The sequence below is a fragment of the Leopardus geoffroyi genome, chromosome A1, assembly GCF_018350155.1.
Source record: "Leopardus geoffroyi isolate Oge1 chromosome A1, O.geoffroyi_Oge1_pat1.0, whole genome shotgun sequence".
NCBI classification, from domain to species: Eukaryota; Metazoa; Chordata; class Mammalia; order Carnivora; family Felidae; genus Leopardus; species Leopardus geoffroyi.
The window spans coordinates 122,423,898-122,449,533 of record NC_059326.1 but is presented as its reverse complement, the minus strand read 5'-3'; the positions used below and the strand labels follow the sequence as shown (position 1 = coordinate 122,449,533).

The window sequence follows — 25,636 nt, the reverse complement described above, 5'->3', positions numbered from 1 at the left end:
GTAGATAGGATCATGACCTTTCATTTCCCAAATTGACATCCACAGAATATTATGTGTCACAACACATTAAAAGATTTTCTACAAAATAATTTCATTTTGAATTAAGTTTAAAAAATATAATAATACTGAGATTTCATTATTGTAGGACTTTTCAGAGTCTTTAACATGCCCATAAGCATTGTGAATCTCTGAAGGCCTGATGTAACTTGGCTACATTTGTTTGAGTGGATCCTCTCAAACATGTATTCATAACTCACCACTCAGTAAACATGCAAATTGGAAGCACTAGCTCCATCTTGGAGGTCTTTTTTCTTGCTAATTTCTCCCTTACTCTTTTTTTCTGTTTGTTTATTTATTTATTTTTAGAGAGGGAGAAGGAGGGGGGGTGGCAGAGAGAAAGAATCTCAAGCAGGCTCCACACTGTCAGCTCAGAGCCCAACGCTGGTCTTGAACTCAAGAACTGTGAGATCATGACCGAGGCTGAAATCAAGAGTCAGATGCTTAAGCCAGTGAGCCACCCAGGCTCCCCTCTCCCTGACTCTTCCAGTGTCTTGGAATGGGGGAAATAAAGCCCTCATAAGTGCCTGTTCTTACGAACTGTTGGAGCCGAGGTTATTTATGACAAATGCTTTAACTAAAGGTTAGACTGTCCAAGATGCCTTTATGTTTTTAAGAAGCGAATTCTCACTAGAGAAATTTTCCTTCTACTTTCCCAGTCATTTTGATACAAAATAGTAAATAATGTAAGACAACACCCACGTTTGAGAGGGGGAAGTCTGAAATTCATTTGCCTATCCAATTGGGCACAGAACGCAATGCATAGACATTACAATAACAAAGGAGATTTTCATAGTCCTTCTTGCTGGAATCAATTCAGTAACCTCCCATTTCTTTTGGATTGCAAATCTGTGGTCAATTTTTTTGGCCCGACATTTTGAAGGACCCACTGCCTCTGCCACCAAAGAAGATGTAGGAAAACCGGAACCAGTCACATATCCTAGGAGACCAGTGTTGCCAACTGAAAGTAGAACACTGAGTTTTCAGCAAGTCCTAAGAAGAATGCAATAATTTGGCTTTCCCTGCAAACTCAGGGCACTGATGAACTCTTTGTGGCAGCTTTTAATCTAAAGCCAACTTTTCTTAGTTACAGCACTGCAGAAGAAAGTGGTCTCCCAGCTTCACTAACCAATTTCATCACCTCTGCATTCTTTGTATATGCTTAGAAACACATACTACTTAACAATGATTGCAAGACCCTCTCCTATTGCCTAGACTCTGATTAGAAACCAGTCTACTTTCTCCTGTTGTTAAAGAGTTCCTTTTTCTAAATCACCTTGAAAACCTCAACGACTGGACTTTTTAAATGTTAGTATTTTTAATAAAATAAACAAGCAAAAAAACCCCAAGAAACAAAACCTGAAACAAATCAAAACAAAAACCACTGTATTCAGACAGAGAAAACAAAACAGATTTAAAGAAAAAGAGGTTATAAACATTAAAAAGTATCACTTGCAAACTTCTTCTTAACTTTCAGAAAAGTTACCATGTCTTTTTGTATTGTTAATTATTCCTCAGAGTTTCCATATGGTAGTTGGGGGGGGGGGGGGAGGGGAACATTTGCCACTGTGTCTGTTGATCAAATGGGATTACTTAAGTAACTTTGGGTTTAAATCAGAAAAAGTAATTGATTTTTCAGCCGATTGAGTTTTTGATTTTGCCTTAAATGAAAAGACAATCACCCCAGGGGAGGGATGAAAGAGAAACCAGAGGAGATTATGGTTTTTTGTGAAGTCAGTAACTTGGCTTCTTTTTAAAGGACTTTTATATAGGTTTTCACAACATCCGTAAAATCTGCCATTATGTCAGTCCAACTGCATTGACAAAATTATGAATAGGTCGTATTCACTATGGCATCTACACAGAGCTGCATTTAATCAATTTTGGTTCTTTCAGAAGCGGAAGTACCGTAAAGAGCTCATGCTAAGTGCCTCTGTGCTAATATATAATAGTATAACTAGCATCAGTCAGGTGCTTACTTTATATGAGACACCTCACTAAGTGTTTTACTTGCATTATTTTATTGTAACCTGACAATGACCCCAATGAAGGATCCCCAATCATCACTTACATTTTACATATGAAGAAACTGAGGTTTCTAGGGGTTCATTAACTTGAAGAATAGAAGGGTTTGTTTTTTTTTTCCCCCACATGAATTCACTAATAATTATTTAGGTTTGGGGACTTTTCTCCATGGTATTTCAAGTCCCCTTAGAACACTTTATAATTAGTCAAACTGACTCTTGTGTTTGATGATGGGCAATCAGACCACATCTCCTTTGAGTTTTCTCATAGAAACACCTAGAATGCTAGTCTGTGGCACTGCTGAGATTTAAACCGTGTAAATGTCCTTCCACCAGTGGAGCCCATGCTTTCTCCCACTATGCCAGGTGGCCTCCTCTCACAAAATGCAAAACATAATTAGGTGGACGCCAATGTAGTGCCTCCTCTAAAATTAAAGAATTACCATATGACCCAGCAATTCCACTGCTAAGTACATACCTGGAAGAACTGAAAACAGGGGCTCAGACAGATAATTTGTACACCTATGTAAATAGCAGTGTCAGTTATAAGAGTCAAATGCAGAAAAAAGCAAATGTCCATTGACAAAACAAAAATGAACAAAATGTGATATATACATGCCATGGAATATTATTCAGCCTTCAAAAGGAATGGAATTCTGATAAATGCTGGAATATGAATAAACCTTGAACACATGATGGTAAGTGAAATAAGCCAGACACAAAAGGACAAATCTTATATGGTCCCACTTATATAAGGTACCTAGAATAGTCAAATTCTTAGAGACATAAAGTAGAATGATGGCTGCCAAGGACTGGGGTGCTGGGGGATCAGGGTAGAGGAAAAGGGGTGTTACTGTTTAATGGCTACCAGATTTCAGTTTGTGGAGATGAAAAAATTCTCCAGATAGCTGATGGTGATGGTTGCCCAAAAATGTGAATATACTTAATGTTACTAACTATACATTTAAAAATAGTTAAAATGGTACATATTTTATTTTAAATAATTTTTTGATGTTTATTGATTTTTGAGAGAGACAGAGACAGAGCTTGAGCTGGGGAGGGTCAGAGAGGGAAGGAGACACAGAATCCAAAGCAGGCTCCAGGCTCTGAACTGTCAGCACAGAGCCCGATATGGGGCTCGAACCCATGAACAGTGAGATCATGACCTGAGCCGAAGTCGAAGTCGGATGCTTAACTGACTGAGCCACCCAGGTGCTCCATTATTATGCATATTTTAAAACCAAAAAAGAAGTTAGGGCTTAGATTTGCATCAAATATAAAAGGTGGGCCACAAAACAAAGCAAAAAAATACTACAATTTGAGATCTACTTTGCAGAAGGTAACAGGAATGAGATAAGCAGGTTTTATGCTATTCAACAGCACTATAAACCTTGTACTTTGTCTTCACAAAACAAAGATCAACATAAATAACTAATAGAATGATTCTCTCAAGATCACCATCATATGGAGCAACATGAAATACAAAGTGTCAGGATGAATTCCAGCAAGAACAGCTTATTTCAGTGGACAGGATCTCAGGTAACATGAGTCCTTCATTACCTTCAGAGTGAACCAAAACACTTCAGCAGGAGAAATCTTGAAATATTATTTGGGAAAACTGATTCGAATTTTCTTCTCAAATCTATACATTGGGAACAGCAAACACTTTGAAGGAAATATTAAACACTTTTTCATTGCAGATTGGGATTCTTTGGCGCAGTATTTTTAAAATAATTAAATTGGCTCATTTAAGTGCCCTACATTCTGGCCCAGTTTGATTATTTATGTAAAAATCAGGAGAAAAAAAAATGAGGTAGGCATGAATGTTCTTTGATTAGTCAGTGCTTTTTGTTGTTTTTCTTTTCTGGTCAGAAGCTTTATAGCAGTCAAATAAAATTTTATCTTGTGCTCAGTATAGAGCTATGAAAAGAGCCAAATCGAATTTATAGGATTTACTGATAAAAACAAAAACAAAAAGCTAAATGCTCAGAATGTCCTACTTTCCCTCCCAAAAGTCAGTGTCTTAAAAACAAACAAGTGAATATGGCAATTAAATACAGTCCCTTTGCATTACATAAAAAACTCCTGCTCATCAGAATGTTAGGATATAGGCAACTATTCACTTCTGCTTTTGTCATTATTTGGACCCTGGACTTGGTTTTCCTGTGCTTGAATTATTCTTCTCATGTCATTGCATGAGTGGCTTCTTCTCATCTTTCAGGCTTCACCTCAGATGTCACCTCCTCAGAAAGGCCAACCCTGACCACGCTCTATCTCAAGTGGTCTCTCCGCCATCATCCGGTCCCTCTCTGTAGGATCACTGAGTCATTCTCTTGGTGGTGCTTTAACACTGTCTCCAGTTATCTGGTTTATGTATTTGTTTCATTGTTCATTGTTGGCCTTCCACCATTAGACCATGAGCTCTACAAGGGCAAGGGCCGTCCTGATCCCTGCTCTTTTCCTCCTGTCCAGCAGTGACAGGCTCGTCACAGGTGGATCTGCCCATCCATTTCTGCCTTGCGACTGTGTGTATAAACAGACTCAGAGCCTCACCCCTAGGGAGGCTATGCTCAGCTCTTCTTTTTATGGGGCTGGAGGCTGGACAACTAAAAGGTGGTGGCCTACAGGGGGCTAAGAAGGACCTGCTTGCTCCTCAGGCCTAACTTTATCCCAATTTACTTACACAAGAGTCCCCTGCAGGTACTTAGAAAGTGGTACCTTATTTCCCATTTGCCTCAGTCCTTTGGGTCTCTAGATTTCTTGGGAACCCCGTGAAAAGAAAGGCTGGCTCAAGTGAGGAAAATTTAGAGATCTCTGTATTTTCTCATTATAATGCTATCCTAATACCTTGAAGTGACACACATCCCTCCCAAGTGACAAACATGAATCTAGCCTCTCTTTCCTACTCTCTGTGGCCTCCTGCATAACACAGGGAACACAGTGAACTAAACAATTGAAATCTAAGCCTACTTGTCTTTTCATTTCAGAGATGGAAAAATCGAGTAACATCACAGGTCTTTAGATTTTCACCCTAACTACTTGATAAAGCAAAGCAAGGCCACAGAAATAAGCATGGGAAAATGTTGAAGACCATTTTCTAAGTGTATAAACAAGGGTTTCCATGCAACACTTTGTATAGGTAGTAAGGATGCACCTGTCAGTTAATAGTGAGTGGCTGGGAACAGGGCATCCTGAGCAGTCAGATATTTGTTTAAAAGAGTCCTTCCAGGCACACCTGGGTGGCTCAGTCAGTTAAGCCTCTGACTCTTGATTTCAGCTCAGGTCATGATCTCAGGATTCAGGAGACGGAGTCCGGCATCATCAGGCTCTGCACTGACGGTGCGGAACCTGCTTGGGATTCTCTCTCTCCACCTCACGTGCGCACACACACTCTCTCTCTCAGAATAAATAAATAAACAGTACAAAAATAAATTAAAAAAAATAAAAGGGTCCATCCACAGACTCAAAAATTGAGACTGTAGCAGGCTTCTCGTTGTCCCCTGACTATGGCAAACAGCTAGTTCACCCCTTCTTTTGTAACAAAACAGAACTTATTTTTATCTACTTCTTTTCTTTTTTTTTAAATTTAAATTCAAGTTAGTTAACATACAGCGTAGTACGGGTTTCAGGAGCAGAATGGGTAGTCATTCGTCACTTACATAGAACACCCAGTGTTCATCCCAAGTGTGCTCCTTAATGCCCATCACCTGTTTAGCCCATGCCCCCACCCTCCACCCCTCTAGCAACTCCCAGTTCAGAACTTATTTTTAGAAGGTTCATGGGCACATAAGGTAACAAACTAAACTTCCCATTGTAACTTGTTACCCTTGTAACTTGGTTCACGCATGTACACCAAAGCAATCAGCAGCGGCCAGATCACACTCTTCAAAGGAGTGGGCTCAGTCTCCCTCCTTTACCCCTTCCCTCAGGCTGCAATGTGGACGTGGTGGGGAGCTGTCCCTAGGCAGGAGGGTGAGAGTGGCACTCGAGGGAAAGGAAGGTAAGGAAAGAAGCAGGCTTGTTGGAGCCGATGCCGTTCATAGCCCTCTGGAGCCACGCAACACCTGCGTTATTATGCCTGTGTTGTTCCATGAGAAAGAAAAACGTGTCCATCTTGTGTAAGCCACTGTTATTTGTGGTTTCTGCTTCAGCAAACTTACTTTCTAACACAATAAATTCTCCTTGCTGACTTAGATGCCGCTTCATCATTTTTGCCAAGTGGCTTTAGGATCTCAAAACTAAACTTTTTGAGTTAAAAATGACCTTCAAGTTTACCCTATCCTCTCATTTTGTTGATGAGGAAATTGAAGACAGAGTGAGTAAATAAACTTCTCGAACCTCACAGGTAGCTCGGAGTAGGACCGGCGCTCAGAACTCCTGAATTTCAGTTCACTGTTCTTATCCTTTGTTGTCTAATTAGTAGAAACTCCCTCCCTCTGAGAGGCCTGGACAGCTTACTAGCTGGGACCCAGGACTGCCTTTTTTCCAGCTGACCTATAAGTAGCTGCCACCATGCATATACAAACAAGGCTGTCTAGTCTAGGAAGGGAGAGTGACAGGGGGTGGCCCATGCCCTCTTCTGGCATGCCTCACCGTGGGATGACAGAAGAATCAGGAAAACCCTTGCTTTCATTTCTTTTCTCACTAAGTCCGATCTTGAAAGTGACCCTTTTCTCCAATAAAACTGATTGATTTTCCTCTGACCTAGCCCTGTGAAATATGCCTAGGACACTGAAGCATGCCCATTAGAAGCTCAGAAGACACCTACTGACATGACTCCACTCTATAATATTATGAGTATCGATTATCATTCAGATGCAGTTTGGTAATATAAGAAATTTTCCATAACAACTAGCAGTAGGGGTAACTTCAGCTGTTAAGGAAACCACATAGACGACAACAAATCATTTAATTTCAAGGTCTCCTACCCACCAGGTGCCCAACCACAGCTCCCTTTGGACAAAGGATATTGGTATAGTCATAATCAAGAAAACTGCCCACGGTCTCATAGAAAGTAGAACATAAAATCTGGCTATTAGCTTATAAGATCCTCGGGCTTACTCTTGTACTTTTCTCTCTCTCTTTTCTTTTTAATGTGTGATTTACTTTTAGAAGGTTCATGGGCACATAAGATAACAAACTAAACTTCCCATTGTAACTTGTTACCTTTGGAACTCGGTTCGCGCACGTACACCAAAGCAATCAGCTTTGCTGTGTAAATTTACACTGTGATTTACTTATGAAGCAAGGTGTTTATATTTGAATTCTGCAAAATTGTATATTTTATTACAGTTATCACATATTTCTTACCATCCTCATTTTCGTCAAACACTGGTGCTTTGCTTGAGGTGTTGGCTCCCATGGTCAAATATGCCCAGACCTGTAGCCTCCAGTTACACTATCCTGAAAGAAACATTCATTTTCACTCCAAAGAGGTCTGGAAGCCTGAGCTCGATACCTGGGAGAGAAAAAGAAATGTAATCCTTATAATATGGTGTGCTCTAGGAACCCTAAGCACAGAACTGTGGCTGCAGTATTAGTCTAATCTGTATCCCTACATCAGAACTTTCTGTGATTGAAAAATGATACTTTCACAAGTAACAGAACATTAGGCCTCTGGGAGAACCCACCACATGGCCTCATCAGTAGTGGTCCCAGACTTACAAAGACCAAAGAGAGCAACATGTTTCTCTAAGTATGAAAACAAGTTTAAAACGTGGTCAACCACACTTTATTTAACAAGTCCCAAAATAAAAAAAATAAAATTTTATTGTGACTCTGCACATTTTTGAGAAAATATATTGGTTCAAAATTGCTCTTTTGATGTTTGATCAACAACTTTAATATTTTTGGTCATAAAATAGATTCCCCACCTCTTTCCTCCTACCCTGGAAAGTACTACAATGTAAAAAGAACAAGGTCTGAGTTTAGGCTTTATCACACCAGCAAATTGCTAAATTTCACTAAACGTGATTTTTATCCCCTTCCCTTGAAGTTGAAGATAATGATGGTCCCCTCCTCAAAGGCAAATTAAATGTGATTTGAGACAGTATGTAAAAAAGTATTTCACAGTGGAAGTATTCCATGATTGTTGGCCCCTCTGAAGTTCAAAGGATATATATATGTAAGAGCCAAAGGCCCTGAAAAAATGTACATTTGCAGCTTTGTTCACTTTACTACTTTCCCTGAAATTGGTAAGGAGAGGCAGCATCCACAGTTCTGGTTCTTTTCTTTCTTTTTTTTTTTTTTCTTTAATTTTTTTAACATTTATTCACTTTTGAGAGACAGAGCACATGCAGTGGGAGGGGCAGAGAGAGAGGGAGACACATAATCCGAAGCAGGCTCCAGGCTCTGAGCTGTCAGCACAGAGCCTGAAGCAGGGCTGGAACCCACGAACCATGAGATCATGACCTTAGCTGAAGTCGGACCCTCAACCGCCTGAGCCCCCCAGGTGCCCCACAGTTCTGGTTCTGAAACCGAAACTACTAATGGCTGGTTACTTGATCTCTTGTCTCTAAAATGGAAGAAACAACAGGGCACCTGGGTGGCTCAGTCGTTTAAGTGCTCAACTTTGCTCAGGTCATGATCTCATAGTTCTTGGGTTCAAGCCCTGTGTCGGGCTCTGTGCTGACAGCTCAGAGCCTGGAACCTGCTTCAGATTTTGTGTTTCCGTCTCTCTGCCCCTCACCCACTCACATTCTGTCTCTCAAAAATAAATAAACATTGAAAAAAATTTTAAATGGAAGAAACAACAGGGCCTTCCTCAGGAATCACAAGCTCACATGCCTACAAGAGCCAGGCAGGAATGCAGGTGACTGCCCTTCACCAGGGGGAAGACATCAGTGCCTGGTGGGGACCCTGGTGACCTGGAGAATCCAGGCTCCCTCTAGAAGAAGTCATCGCTCTCAGATCTAAAATTTTGTCACCAAGCAGAAACATGAGCCCAGGGGACAGATCTTCAGATCTGCTAAAAATAAAGGGTAAAGATCCAGGTTTTGTACAAACAATATTTAAAAATTCATTTTAGCTGTGTATGCCTGAGCAAACCTCATGCATGGGACAAACACAACTCATAGGATATAGTTAATGAGACAATGTCTGTAAGGCAGTTCACACAATGCCTGGCACATAATTTACAAAGAATAGAATACTATTTTTAATAGTAGCTATATTTCCTTATACATTATTTTTTCGATACTGTATCGAAATCCACCTATTGATGGATTTCCTCTTGAACTTGTTACACAAGACAAAAATGCAGATTAGAGACAGAATTGAGGAAAGTGTCCCAAGCAAACCTGGGCGAAGGACGAGTTACTGAAAAAAACTTGCGAAGCTCCTAAGCAAGTCCAGAAGCAAAGCTCATTTTCCCATTAGGAAAATGTAAGTAAAGCCTTCATTTGGAAGGCAGACTCATTAAGGAAATGCTACTTTTCATACTAAAAGCCAACTGCTGGCAAAGTGCCTTATGGACTTTAAAAAGAATCATTAAATGGAGAGCAAAGAAAGAGTCAGCAATTAGGAAGCAACCAATTAAATGGTATGGGAGGGGGAAGGTGGTAACAGGTGGCTGGAACAAGCCCAGGGGGATTATTGACATCAGGAAGACAGAAAGACCTCCACTGTATATCTACGCTAAAAAAAATAAAATAAAGGGCTTTTACTTTCAGTACAAAAGGGGGTGAGGAAAAAGCAAGTGGGATGCCCTTAGTGTTTCACTGTGGGCCAGGGAGAAACGAATGGGGTGCTCTGTGTTTTATTACTGCATTTAGAGCCCAGAATAAGCGGGAAATCGTGTGAGGGCTGAACCAGGGATCACATTAGAGAGCCTTGGTCCTAAAGAGAACATTGATTTTAATGAACTGAGATTCTTCACACCATAGACTGGGATCACATTGTCTTTTATTTTGTGCGTAAAACCTCAGGACACAGAATTTTCACACCACACCCCAAATCCTGTCATTCTTATATTTTTCTATATTCCTCAGGCTTTTCTCAAGTAGCCCGTGTTCCTGTAGCATAAGATGTACCAAGCATTGACCTTGCAAGTTGTCAAGACAGAGAAAGAGAGAGAAATATTATCACAATTTGCCACAGTTCAGAGTTCCACCCTGATGTGCAGACAATTCGGTTCACCAAATAGCCAGTGATTTTTAGCAGGAAGGAAATCTGTCAACAGGAAACCACTTTTACATATGTTTGGGGAAGGGGGAGGTATACGTTGTGGTTTCTCCATTGTACCTCATGTAGCCAATCCAGTTCAGAACTGTCTTTGCCTTTTTCTCCCCAGGGGGATAACCAACTTAGGTAACTTTCCCTCATATCCAGTTAGAAATAAACTGTCTGGCAGGAAAATGAAGGCACATCTTTCGCATTCTGCGGCATAGGGCCCAGAAGGGTTATGGGACTCTCTTCTGCCAAATCCACACCCATCCTGACCTCCTGGAACTAAGTCTGCAGGGCTACAGAGTATCATTTCAAGATGTCAAGAGGACAGTGATCACCCGTGGAAATGAACACCCTAAACATAGCAACTATAAGAAGAAGAGCAATATGTCTTACAAGAACACAGGAGAAATTTCAGATTCTACCCTCACCTGCCCAGTCCTCAGATTATTAACAGCAGACTCATTCTCTAAAGCCAATGTTTGACCCCTCGCCTCTACTTTTGGAGGCTGTCAATCCGTGAGCTTTTTTCTAAGGAGTTAGGGCCACCTAGGTAAAGGCGCCAGAAAGTTGCCACTTTGATGGGACTGTTTAGGTTCAGTGTCACAGCACATGCATAGAACTTACTTTGTTTGCATTTGAAAAACAGAACTTAAACTGAGAAACATACAGAAAAAAGGAAAGAAAGAAAATACCATGAAAAACACCACTCTGCTCTATTGTTTATATTTCAATATTCATCAAAAATTACAGGTAAACCTTATTTCCACCTTAACCCTCATGCAAAATTAATTCCCCTTTCATACTTCCCGAAGGCAGAAACGGTGGCAAATCCTGTATATGTTTCACAGTCCTCTTTCCGTGATTTTACAATATGACGTGTGTTTTAAAGTAAGTCATATAAATGACATCGTGGTCTACACTGCGTCTTACTGTGGCCATTGACATTTACAGCTCTCTGATTTAGGCATGCTGATCTCTGCAGCTCTGATTTCTGCTTTTTAAGCGCTGCATAGCAGTCCATGGTGTGAATACACCACACTTTATTTATCTGTGTAAAAATGTTCAAATCCTTCCGCTTTGGGGGAAAACATCCTTGTGGAGATGAAGCCAACCATCGAAAGCAGTTTTTGCTTGTTTAGAAGCTGAATAAGAGAAGCAGTCAGAAACACCTCCCGCAGTCACCTCGACCCAGCATATTTTTACTGAAGTCTGACTGGGTCTGGCCCTGGGTCAGTGAGAGGCTGGGGGACCAGGTGGGGCCACAAAACAATAGATCCTAGCCCTATGTGCTGGTGGTGGGTTATCCTGACCGCCCGCCTTTGTCTCATTTCTCTTTGCCTCTAACTTCCCAGCTTCCCGACAGTGCCCTTAGTCTGCAGGTCTATTTAAAAGAAAGAAAAATCCAGACCACTACTCACCTAGATCTTGGTTCTCTCTTCTCTCCTTCAAGAAGCTGGGACGTCCGCCCCGGGAGTGGGGGCTAGCAGAGGGACTCCCAGAACGGCAGAGAGCAGGAGAGCCGGGAAGGGCGCCTACCTGTCTGGGCGCGGGAGGCTGCGGGCGCGGGGCTGCGCGGGGCTGCGTGGGGCTGGCCAGGGGCTGGCGGCACCTGCGGCTGCCGGGGCTCCGAGCGCCACCCGAGCGCGCGACTCCTCTGGGAGGGGCCGAGGGCGGGGAGCGGCCAGCCCGAGGGCGTCCCCTTGTCTCCGCCCTCCCCAGAAACCGCCGGGCAGTCGCCTGGGAGAGGAGCAGTCCCCTGGGGTCCGTGCGTCGCCGGGGGAGGGCGAGACGGGGGACAGCGCCGCGGGCGCGGCTCCGAGCCGGCGGCCGGGATCCCGAGGCGCCTTGGCAAGGTCCAGAGCCGGCTGGCCGCGGGGCGCGCCCCAACTTCCCGGACCGAGGCCTGAAGTGACCCTCCCCCCCCACCGAGACACCCGGGCAGCGCCACCGAAGAAGGGGTGGGAGAGGATGGGCGGGGGGAGCGGGTACGGGCCTGCAGCCCGGGATGGTAAGACTTTCTCCAGTATTGTGGGAAAATCAAGAGAGGATTGAGAATTTCATAGGATCCGACAGGGAGAATCTTTTGATTATGGTCTAGCAGATATCCTCCCTTCACTGCTGGGAAACTGAGGCACGAAGAAGGAAAATACTTGCCAAGTGTAACATACAATGAACGGAGAGAACCTCTTCCAGACCTAGGTCTCCTGGCTCCCAGTCCCTCATTTTCCCCCTGCATCTTTTTTAATGCTCCACCTCTGCCTGCGGAGGTGGGGCAGGAGACAGGGGCACAGAGATGAAGGAAATCTCGCTGGAAGTTTCTATGTTCTCTTCCCTTGCTGCTCTCTGTACGTCCCCTTTGTAATAATCGACACGGTCAAAATAACTTTTATTGTTTTTTCCACCAACCCAAGAGTCACACACACTAAGACACCAGAGAATTGGTACACAGGTCGCTCTTGGACCTGAAGAGGGTGTGTGATCATAGGCAGTTGAGGAGCAGGGCAGAAATGGTCTAGGGTGTAGGTCTAGTCTGGGGGTGCGGTGGGGACAGCTTCTCTTCAGCTCCAGCATTTCCCTGCCATGTGGAAATGCCAGCTCAGTGTTGCCAAATATTCAGATTTTAAAAGAGAAGCTAGAAACGAGAACTTCTGTGTGAAATCTCCCATTATTTAAAAACATTGGCAAGTCTAAGAAATGTTAAAAAAACTGTGTTGGTCAAACAAAACGCATCTGTGGCTGAAATGTTTTTTCCAGACTCCTGTTTTGATCTATCTAGATGTAGAGTTGCAGAGTGTGGAAACCATTTTGGCTTTGTTCACGATGTTTAGTTACAGCTCCTAGAATGGTGTCTGCAGCATCTCTAAATATATCTGCTGAAATTTTTGGACAAATCAGTGGTCACCTTATGATCAAGAGCCCCATAGTTTACTCATGAAACAAAGATTTCGGAGAAGCTATGTTGTATTATAAGCTAGCCCACTTTCTCTTCTCACTCTTATCTCAGCCATTGGCTACATTCTACCCTAGTTAGTAATTTGAAACTTGGAATAACCTTGAACTTCAACTGACCTACTCTGTCATGTGCGTTTGGCGTCTGGAGGAAGGGATTTGCCCAAAGCTGCACAGTGAGTTAGTGGTAAAACTAGGTAGAGACTTACCTTCTGTTGCCGACACCTTATAAAGAAACTGGGAGAGGATCAAATGCTATAAATGAACATTTAATGTGGAATTGGAGCTGAATTCCAAAAGAGGGCAACCAGGTTCAAAAAAAAAAAAAAATCGAATTTTTAAGGAATTCATTTTTTGGAGAGGGAGTTCTTGTTAAGGCAAAAATCAGGCACCCAGCTGAAGACACACTGCTTTTGTGTAATGTCTGGTAGTTTAAAAAACCCTTGGGTTATCTTCGTGGCATTAGAGATTCACTACAGATTTGTTAGACTGGTGTTATCTACCTTATCTCCTCCCAGGAGATAATGGTAACTGTTGTATCACTGAGAAAACTGAAATTGCCAGAAAACAGGCTGAGACTAGAACTGAAGCCTCTGGATACCTCTTCACTTTAGTAGTATAAAGGGCTTGGAGTCAGGCAGCCTTTTATCCAAAAGCCAGCTCCACTGCATAATTTTCTGAGATATTAGACAAGTCACTTAGAGGCCCTGAGCCCCAGTTTACCAATTTCAGTAAAGGGGGATAATGGGCATTCGTATCAGCTGTGATTGGTGGAGGATTAAATGAGATAATGTATACCTTACTGGCCTTAACATGGTGCTAGGCAGCAAAGAATAAGCCCTTAGAGTGTGGTAACTGTTAAGGTTGTCCTTTTAAAATTTTTTTATTTATTTTGAGAGAGAGAGAGAGAGAGAGAGCATGCAAGCCAGGAAGGAGCAGAGAGAGCACTGTCAGCATGGAGCCTGATCTGGGGCTCGAACTCACAAACCATGAGATCATGGCCTGAGCTGAAATCAAGAGTCAGATGCCTAACTGACTGAGCCACCCAGGTGCCCCCCATTAAGATTGTCATTTTAATTAGCAGACTGGCAGGTTCTTCCCCAGCACTTCTCAGATCTGTCCTATAAATCTTTCTTCTGTTGGTATAGTCACTTTTGCTTAAAATAAAACTACTAATCAGTCCTAATATATTTAGTCATGCTTCGCATACGGTAGGTTTTGTACAGAAATCGTGATTCTCATTACTATCTCAGATGCACTCTATCAAATGCAGACCTGTTTCAAAGAGCTGATTGTGTGTTAATCCTTTATTTATTCAGTTGTTTATTCTCTCTCAAGCATAGCTGTGGGAGACACTGGGGAGGCTTCCACACCAAGAGGTTACTTGGGAAACAACCAGGCCAGATACTTCTGACAATCTCTGGAGCCCCCCAGTGGAGAGGAGAATTAAGGGAAAAGGAAACCAGTGAGAAAGTTTTGTCCTAGTAGATAACTGGAATAAACGGGTAACTAAAATTAAAAAATATATGTATTTATATAAATATAAATATATATCTCCAAGTAGATAATCAGAATTATATATATTATATATATGTAATGTATATATATGTAATATATATGTATATATTACATATATATAAAAATATCATGGCTTATAACATAAACGCTGATACAACACCATGCCAGCTACGTCCATTCTTGGCTTCAAGTTGTCCACTGGGTTCAACTGCATTTAGAATAAAGTGACACTCTTTACTCCAGCAGACAAGGCCTTATACTATCCATTCCCTGCCAATTTGTCCAGCTTCATTGAGAATCACTATGCTTTTGCACATTCCAGTCTGGCCACGCTGGCTTTGTGCTCTTTGGTGATCATGCTGAGTTTGTCTGTACCCCAGGCCATTTGAATGAGCTTTCTTTATGCATTAACATGGTTCTGGACTTTTCACCACTCAGCTGTCAGCTCACTTTTCTTTCTTTCTTCCTTTCTTTCTTTCTTTCTTTCTTTCTTTCTTTCTTTCTTTCTTTCTTTCTTTCTCCCTCTCTCTCTTTCTTTCTTTTTTTAATTTTTAATGTTTATTTATTTTTTTAATTTTTTTAATGTTTTTATTTATTTTTGAGACAGAGAGAGAGACAGAGCATGAGCAGGGGAGGGGCAGAGAGAGAGGGAGACACAGAATCTGAAGTAGGCTCCAGGCTCTGAGCTGTCAGCACAGAGCCCAACGCGGGGCTCAAACTCCCGAATCATGAGATCATGACCTGAGCTGAAGTTGGACGCTTAGCCAACTGAGCCACCCAGGAGCCCCTTAATGTTTATTTTTAAGAGAGCATGGGTGAGGGAGAGGCAGATAGAGGGAGACACAGAATCCAAAGCAGGCTCCAGGCTCTGAGCTGTCAGCACAGAGCCCAACGCGGGGCTTGAATCCACAAACCGTGAAATCATGACCTGAGCCAAAGTTGGAAGCTTAATTAACTGAGCCACCCAGGCACCCCTCACTTTTCTTTAGCTCAGATAGAACTTCCCTCAACTTCTCGCCTGAAGTTGTTTCCCCAACACTTCCCCATTCTCCCCTACACACTCACATTTCTTCTATCTCACCACTCACCATGAACTAGAAGTAATTTGCTTATGCAACTTCTTTGCTATGTTTTGCCCAGTGAATACAGGCTCCACGAAGGCAGGAATGACATCTATTTTATCCACTATTATATAAAGTGATGAACCAGCCTTTGGTACATAGAATGCATTTAATTAAATAAATAATGTTTCTCTTTTTCCATCATTCTTTGCATTTCTTAGTGCAGGAGGGAAGTACATAGTACTTAAATACAAAGAAGACACAGTAGATCTCAAAGTGACAAATATTCCTGTGACATAAACAGGCCTTTACTGGGCTGTTTAAAAGGTGAAAGGCAGGTGAGAAATGATGGCTGGGCATGAGGATTTTGTGGAAACATGTTGAGTGGAAACATGAGTACAGCCTGAGATTGATGGATGCCCCAATGGGAGCCATTGGAGAGCAGTAGCTGAGTCTGCTCTGCTTGGAGGCACCAGAAGCTTTAGTAACATTTGATCTGTGTCTTGAAGGATGGACAGATGGTTAGAGAGCAAGGCAGTCCAGATCTGGAGACTAAAGGCATAGAAAAGCATAATATTTGGGGAGAAATATCAAAGGTTTGGTGGAACTGGAGCATAAGGAGGTAGTGGGAGTGAGAGAGGTTGGAAGAAAAGATCTGAAGAACCAACTATACTATGGAAAATAGCTTCAAGTTTAAACATGATGGCAATGGGAAGCTCTCAGAAGAGCCAGGGAAGTGGACCTCATTAGAGCAGAGGTTCAGTAACATTGCTCCGTCTTCTCCACATATGACAAAGCTTTATTTTCTCTGGATCTGATTTCGCTCTCTCTCTCTCTCTCTCTCTCTCTCTCTCTCTCTCTCTCTCTATCTCAAAATTAAATAAACATTAAAAATTTTTAAATTAAAAAAAAGAAAATTCTTCTTAGTTGTAAAACAAATAATCAGATCCTAGTACAGTGTCTCATATTTAGTGAGTTCGCAAGTATTTGTTGAATTCAAGTCACTGCTCACTTTTACTTGGTTTGTCCACTCTTCTACTCACACACTGGTACTACATGCCATAACCTCCTGAATCTTTCTCTTAGACATTATCTTAAGAAAGACCCTCTCGGGGCGCCTGGGTGGCTCAGTCGGTTAAGCGTCCGACTTCGGCTCAGGTCATGATCTCGAGGTCCGTGAGTTCGAGCCCTGCGTCGGGCTCTGTGCTGACAGCTCAGAGCCTGGAGCCTGTTTCAGATTCTGTGTCTCCCTCTCTCTGACCCTCCCCTGTTCGTGCTCTGTCTCTCTCTGTATCAAAAATAAATAAACGTTAAAAAAAAAAAAAGACCCTCTCTTTTTCAATTTCATTGGATGACACATATTTATAGTGTCCAAACTGCCTTTACAAATTCTGTAAACTCAAGTTCATGATTTCTGTAATAACCTGTTCTTGCGGTGTTTATCATGTGTCTACAGTGGGAATAGCACCATTCCAGGAGACACAAGGATAAATCAGCCCATGCCTTCTCTGGAGGTGCAAGTGTTGTAGCGAGTGAGCAGTATGTGCCACACTGTCTCCACTGCTCAGCCTATGAGCGCGGCATAGATTAACCGAGAGGAAAACACTGCACGATTAACTGAGAGGAAAACACTGCACGATGTAACTGGAACACTTAATTTCTAGTGTCCAAAATAACGGATAGACCCAGCATCCAAATTTGCCCTCTTAGATGCTCCCTAGAAAATAATTAACTGAGAAAGAGAAAGAGAAGAAAACTGGGTACGAATTAAATCACAGGAGAAATGAACATTTATGGCTCCTACTGTATATATACTTCCATGTCCTCATTTATTCCACAACATTCACTGAGGTATGAATAATTGGGTTGCTTTCCAGAAAACTTGCACAACGGGACACTCTTGGTGAGAAAAAATGTGGTCAGTGTCATACAGACCTGGGGGTGTTTCCTGATCCCACCACCACCTGGAGCATCGTGCCCTTGAGCAAGTCATCCAGACTCTGTGAGTTTTTGTTTCTTGGTCAGTACGTTATGGAGACTAGTAGTGCCTGCTCCCAAGGAGTATTGCAATGATTAAATGAGATAATGCATGAAAGCGCTTAGTGCAATGCCTGGTGCAGAGGGTTACCTAATGGCACTGTTTATTATTATTATTATTATTATTATTATTATTATTATTATTGTTAGTATTATTACACCAAGTATAGTATCTCTTTTTTGTACAAAAGGTGTGAAAGAATGGCCATCTCTGTACCTCCTCATCAGCACTGGCTCTTGAAAAATCACCGCTAGGAGACATGGTTACAACACTGAACAAGATAGGTATTTATTTTAAGGAGCTCATCCTACTAAAGATGCAGGCAAGGTAGGTGGCAATGTCTTTTTTAAAAATCTGTTTTCAATGTTTACTTATTTTTCGGAGACAGAGACAGAGGACAAGTGGGGGAGGGGCAGGTAGAGAGGGAAACACAGAATCTGAAGCAGGCTCCAGGCTCCAGACTCTGAGCTGTCAGCACAGTGCCTGACACGGGGCTCAAACCCACAAACTGTGAGATCATGACCTGAGCCGAAGTCGGACGCTTAACTGACTGAGCCACCCAGGCACCCGTAGGTGGCAATTTCAGCACAGGGTGATAGGGACATGATATCAGAAGTTCGGATGTTCCATGAGCACATAAGTAAAGTCTACAGTCTAGTCTAGGAGTGTCAACGAAGGTGTCACAGAAGAATAATATTCAAGGCTAGTCCTTAGGGTAGAATACAAGTTAGTTGTGCAGAGGGAAGGGGAAGAGAACATTCCAGCCCAAGGCAGCAGCAGGCACCAAGCTGTGTAGAAAGAGAGCAGGTTGTGTTCAAGGAAACCATGGGGTTTTAGTATGGCCAGCTTGTGGAAGAAGAAGGCATTATACACAGAGAAAATAGCAAGGGCCATAGCCTGGATGTGACAGAGGCAAAGCCATTTTATGTAATCTGTATGACAAACCCATAAATTATGTGGTTGTATCTTCTGTTTTCAGAACAGAAAGCAGAAGCTCAAATGATTTAAGAAAGTTTCCCAAACTCCCAGCTCTGGTTTACTACAAAGTCAACATCCTTTTCGTGAAACTATAGGTTTCTTCTCTGTATGGCGTGTGCATAAGTGAGCTGCAATTTTAATCCCTTCTATAGCATAAAGATTAAAAACACAACTTCAGAAGGGCGCCTGGGTGGCTTAGTAGGTTGAATGACCGACTCTTGATTTTGACTCATGTCATGATCTCATGTTTTTGTGAGTTCAAGACCTGCGTTGGGCTGACAGTGCGGAACCTGCTTGAGAGTCTCCCTCTCTCTCCACCCCTCCCCCGCTCACACTTGTTCTGTCTTTCCCAGAATAAACAAACTTGAAAAAAATACAACTTTAAAGAAAGAACTTTCCCCTAAAGTTGTTTTAAAACCAGAAGATTTAAACGTGGCTTATCTGATGTCAGCTCCTCAGATTATTTGAGCAAACCATCTGTGAATGACAACTCAAAATATACAAATGATTTCATTTCTTAAACAGTCTCTGTGTATTATAAAAAAAGAAATCAGACACTCACATCTTGTCTTTATTCTCCACATCATAAGTTTTTACCTTACCCTTATGAGAGATCAGATACAAGACATCAAATACAGTGGCAGTGAGGGGAAGGAATGATCTTTATTCACCTAGAAAGAACTTAATTTGACCCCAACGCGCATATATTAGCATATTGAGGAACATGTGAGCCGTGATAGGCAATAGACTTGATATGTGTGCAGAGAACAGCGCAAAGTAACAAGTGCTTATCTATTATTACTGCTGTCCTTCCTTTTTTTCAGTGCTTTTCTTTCTTTTTTGAAAAAATTATTTTCAATGTTTATTTATTTATTTTGAGAGAGAGAGAGACAGAGTGTGAGCAGGGGAGGGGCAGAGAGAGAGGGAGACACAGAATCCGAAGCAGGCTTCAGGCTCTGAGCTTCAGCACAGAGCCTGACGCAGGGCTCAAACTCACGAACCACGAGATCATGACCTGAGCCAAAATTGGATGCTTAACCGACTGAGCCAGCAAGGGGCCCCTGTCTTAGTACTTTCCTATTAGGAATGTCTTTATAGTGAGCTGCTCTTACATACGACCTGGAAATAAAGGGAAAGACTTGGGGTTATGCTCTGACAATGGAAAATATGTCTGGTGAAATTATATTTCTTTTTTTTTAATGTCTAGTGACATATTTAAAAACTTGGAGATGGATAAGTATACTTTTTCATGTTTAAGATGAATGTTAAGTTTCATCGGATCAGCATACGTATTTTTCCCTGGAATCTTGTATCTGAATTTGCAGAGTTTTGGGGATAGTGTTTTTTCCCCTAACAAGATGGACCTTTTTATACAGATTGTTTCTTAGTCTAGCCTATTCTTGCTGTAATTAGAATATTTTCTCTGAGGATTGTGTGATTGTTTTCTATTTTTGGTGGCTATTTCACTGAGAAGTATAGAAAAGGCAAATATGAAACAATCCAGGGTAGCAGTCATAGTAGGAAATTATGAGATATCTTCAAGTGTCCATGAAATTGAGGGTAAAATGCTGTCCTTTACTCCTCTCAAAGCACATGTCCATTCGGTACACGTCCAGATAAAGGTGCTGTGGTCCTCCGAGGCACCTGTTTTGGTTTTCTAAAGTTCTGTTTAATTCATCATTTTGTACATTCCTGTATGTGATTTATATTCTAACAGATTACAATAGTAAGCTATAGCAGAGTAACAGAAGAAAGAGAAATTGTGTATTTTGCTTTTTTTTTTATAACCCAGAGTAGGCATTCCTACTGAATATTAGTTACATTGGTAAAGCACTACTTCTGAATCGAAATTTGGCTCTGTAAACCCTATTGTTGTATCACCGGTGTATGTAATCATTTAAAAATAGAATTCATCTTTATTTTAGGGTGCCCATCCTTTGGTGAGTGCCCTTAATGATTTAGCTTCTAGAGAGAATGGCTTATGACCTAGGGGGTGGTGGTAAAGATCCCGCATTTTGAAAGACGCCTTTTAGAAGAACCAAATGGAGTATCTTGAAGTTGAATTACTAAAGCAATTTCAGTCTATTTGTGATAGTCAAAGAGGTATCTTTTCAAAAACTGTCTGTAAATTGTTCAGATCAGCATGACACAGTTCACAGTGACTTTAGAAAACTCCAAGTGTGAAGCAGTATGCTCTGATGCACTTAAAGTCCACATAATTTTAATTAAAATCTTTGGTCATGTCTCTCTTGCTCTAAGTAGTAGTCCAGGGTAGTGGGGCTTAAGGACACCAGAAACTTTGCCCAGAGTCACGGGAGAGAAGCCCAAGTAGTCTGGCATCAAGGTCTGGGCCTTTGGCCTCCATGCACTCCTTTCGCCTATATGACATTCACAAATCTGGAATTAGAATAGTGCAGTTCATCTGTCATCTGACACACTCCCAGGGTTTAGCTCTCTACCTGTGAAGATGTCGTTAGCCCATGCCTGGGATTGGACTCATCTGTTAAAGAGTTTCCATGATTCTGTCCAGTGCTGCTGTTCTACGAGCATGGAAACTGTTGCTTGATGTATGGTAAGGGTGACCACCTCTGTTTGTCCAGAGTTGAACGAGTTACTGAGATGGGACTGTCAGTGCTAACATGAGGACAGTTCGGGGCAAACCTGGATTGTTGGTCACCTACCACTACACTTGATACATTTACCTCATTATTCCAGGCACAACAATTTGTTGGAGAGTTCTTTGAATTCGTTTTACTAGAGCTTTCTGTTTCTTAGATAAACCCTTGAAGGTCTAGAACACAGGGTAGATTATTTGACAGGACTTGGCCATGCTTTTCCTCCCCATGCATCTTACGCTCTACGTGTTATGTTGGGATAGTTTCACCTTCCTTTCTCTTCTCTTCAAAATAATGGGCCAGTTTGTTTTGTCAAATTTGCTTTTGCACCAATACTTGAGGAATGCATGCTGACAAGATTACACCAGTTGGAATCCATTTGAAATTACTTCCACTGATTGAAGGGAATGATTACGTAATGACAATAACTTCTTTTCTGTTGAACACCTACTTGTGAAAAGGCAATTTGAATATACTAACTGAATTCTGACAGTGGGAATTTTGGGTGGCTCTTATTATCCACACTTTAAGGATAAGGAAACTGAACTAGAACTATTGAATCTGGGTAGTTTAGGCAACAAGACAGAACGTTTCAATGAAATTCAGCACTTAACAACATTAAACTACCTATTTTAAATATACAAATACATAGTAAGCCATAATTTTAAATAATATAAACTACAAAATACATCTGTTTGGATCCAGTATATATTATTAGAAAATCTTGAACTCTAAGTACAAATAAGAAGTGCAACTCTTATTTTTTTAATGTAATGACTAATTAATATTGATGCTGTTTTTTTACACTGAACAAAACTATAAAATCATGGGAATATTACAAACGTTTATTGTATGCTTACTAGGTGAATGTAGTCTTTACAGAAACCTACGGGTAGGGGCGCCTGGGTGGCTCAGTTGGTTAAGCATCCGACTTCAGCTCAGGTCATGATCTCACGGTTCAAGAGTTCCAGCCCTACCTTGGGGTCTATGCTGACAGCTCAGGGCCTGGAGCCCATTTTAGATTCTGTGTCTCCCTCTCTCTCTCTGCCCCTCCCCTGCTCGCACTCTTTCTCTCTCTCTCTCTCAAAAATAAATAAACATTAAAAAAAAAAGAAACCTCTGGGAAAATATTTCTCCCATTGTACTAATACAGAATCTAAAGTTCAGCCAGATTAAACTTTGTGACTAAGAAACATGGGAGATCATTTTATAATGATTTTTTAAATTTTTTAATGTTTATTTATTTATTAAAAAAAATTTTTTTAACGTTTATACATTTTTGAGACAGAGAGAGACAGAGCGTGAATGGGGGAAGGTCAGAGAAAGAGAGGGAGACACAGAATCTGAAACAGCCTCCAGGCTCTGAGCTGTCAGCACAGAGCCTGACGCGGGGCTCGAACTCATGGACCGCGAGATCATGACCTGAGCTGAAGTCAGACGCCCAACCGACTGAGCCACCCAGGCACCCCTAATGTTTATTTATTTTTGAGAGGGGGGGGAGGGGCAGAGAGGAGACACAGAATCCCATGCAGGCTCTACGTTCCGAGCTGTCAGCAAAGAGCCCAATGAGGGGCTTGAACCCACGAACAGCAAGATCATGACCTGAGCTGAAGTCCGATGCTTAACCAACAAAGTCACCCAGGTGCCCCAGGAGATCGTTTTAGACACATATTGGACCTTGGTCAATCTGATACTACTTGGATATGATTGGCAACTACTGACAAGTTTGAAAACTTTCTGGATTATCAGTTCGGTTTTCCTGCCTTTATTTGAGTACTACGGTATACAGGATCTCTGTTCTCAACTTCTGTCTACTAAAAAACCATCTTTCTTCCAACCACGGAGAGTTAAACTTTCTCATAGAGCACATCTTTCTTCTTAATTAATTATGTAATTTTAACATTTTACTCTTACTAGACATCTAGTATGTTTCCTCTGCTACCCAGTTATTCTTTCCTTCTGTGTTGTTCTTTTGCAGTAATAGGAACTGAATGTCACTCAAATACTAATGAGAGTTGAAGAAGTTGCACATTATACATCAGCTAATGAGATCTGTTTTCTTCCACGTATGTGGAGCCATTGATAGTTCTCAAATCCTTTAGAACAAGAAAAACCTAGTTTGTAAAGATTATAGAAAGCCATTAGATTCCAAACTAGCTCAAATTATTTGTAGTTATATTGCTAGTTAATATTAAACAATTTTTATTTTGCATAAATCAAAATTTAATCAAGAACATAATTATACTTAAGTTTGCATAATTTGTTGAGGACTCAAAGACTTGTAAAAACATGTGTAAGCACACCATTAAACATTAAAAAAAATGTTAATTTATTTATTTGAGAGAGAAAGAGAGCAAGTAGGGGAGGGTCAGAGAGAGAGAGGGAGACACAGAATCTGAAGCAGGCTCCAGACTCTGAGCTGTAGGCACAGCACCCGATGAGGGGCTCGAACTCATGAAATGTGAGATCACGACCTGAGCCCAAGACAGTGCTTAACTGACTGAGCCACCCAGGTGCCTCCCATTAAACATTTTAAAAGGATTGTCATACTATCATAAATATAAATATTTAACAATAATCACACTTTGATTTAGAACTTACAGTATTCTTCCTAATGATTCCTTCCATTATTCTTGGGCGGGGAAGGAGAAACTTATTTCAACTTCTGAGGTAGAAGTTAGAGAAATTAAATTGTTTGCTTTTTATAACTGTAAAAAATTAGTAAATAGTAAAAAAATTAAAAAATAGACTAGAACACATCTTACAAGGCAGAGCATTCATTGAGCTTACTTTTTAGCTGAATTATGAAATATTGACAAATTTCATGTTAAATGTACATTTCAGAGTTAGCTTCTATCACAGAGCCCCTACATTTAGGTACAATTCTTCTTTATAGTTCCCCAGAGATTCTTGGTTTCTTTTTATTTTTATATTTGGCACTACTTTCTTATAATAACTTTTTATAAGAGAATAATGAAAGTGATATACATTTTATAATAGAATTCACCTTTTAAAAATATTTATTTATTTATTTATTTATATTATTTTAATTCCAGTGTAGTTAACATACAGTGTTATTTTAGTTTCAAGTGTACAATATAGTGATTCAACAATTCCATTCATCACCTGGTGCTCATCACAACAAGTGCACTCCTTAATCCCCATATCCTATTTCACCCATTTCCCACCCACTTCCCCTCTGGTAACCACCAGTTTGTCCTCAATTTAAGAGTCTGTTTCTTGCTTGTCATTGTCACTGTCTCCTTTGCTCATTTGTTTTGTTTCTTAAATTCTACATATGAGTAAAATCCTATGTTGGCTTTCTCTGGCTGACATTTTTACTTAGCATTATACTCTCTAGCTCCTTCCATGTCACGACAAATGACAAGATTTCATTCTTTTTCGTGGCTGAGTAACATTCCATTTTACACACACACACACACGCACAGTTCTTCATTTATTCACCTATGGATGGACACTTAGGTTGATTTCACAATTTGGCTGTTGTAAACAGTGCTGCTATAAACATCAGGTGCATATATCCTTTTACTTAATAACCTCACCCACAGGGCACAATGAAGACTATGTCAAATGATTAAGGAAAGATGTTTCATTGGCACATCTAGGAGAAACTGAATCAATTTCTTCCACTCCCTTGAAGTTCCAGAAGGACTTTCTATAATGGTTTTTTACTTATTCTTTATTCTTCTTGGGCTTTGATATTTGGAGTAAAGGAATAGTCAGAATGGTCAGAGAGTATTCTTCACCTTTCTGATAACTTAATTGGATGATCAAACCATTAGCTTACCTTTGTCATTAAAATGTCTGTACGAAGTGCTCCCCCTTGTAGCCATCCTAGGAAGACATAGGATTAGGCAAACAGGAGTTCAAAACATGATCCCGAACTCCAGCAGTGTAAGTTCATGCTCTTGTCCTGGGTCAATCTCAGTCTATGCCTGGTTATGAGCCCATGACCATACTGATCACAGCTTATGTAGTCCCATGCTACATCTGCCATTTTTTCTCGTCAGCGTTGTTTATGTCGTAGGGAAGTTGGTTACCAAACACATATGGAACATATACAAAGGCAGATACATATTAAGAATATCATTCCCCTCCTTGTTCCCAGTTTTAAATATTTCTGTAAAGCTTTCAAGGAAGTACAGAAGTGAAATATCCAAGTAAAAAGTAGAGTTATTAATAAAGAATTAAAAATACCTGGTTTTA

General features: G+C 41.0%; 1 protein-coding gene across 3 annotated transcripts in view; it reads right to left on the bottom strand.

The window, feature by feature from the left end:
• STK32A (serine/threonine kinase 32A) overlaps positions 1–12,061 on the bottom strand; it is a 133,483-nt gene extending 121,422 nt beyond the window's left edge. Inside the window, exons 1-2 of one of the 3 annotated variants that reach the window (XM_045492998.1) lie at positions 11,669–12,061; positions 7,392–7,539 (exon numbers count right to left, since the gene is read on the bottom strand). In XM_045492998.1, coding sequence (XP_045348954.1) covers positions 7,392–7,443 — 52 coding nt within the window. In that variant the 5' untranslated portion in view covers positions 7,444–7,539; positions 11,669–12,061. The remainder of the gene's footprint in view (positions 1–7,391; positions 7,540–11,668) is intronic. The other 2 variants (XM_045493008.1, XM_045492989.1) reach the window with 2 other exon arrangements.
• Between the last annotated feature and the right edge of the window lie 13,575 nt (positions 12,062–25,636).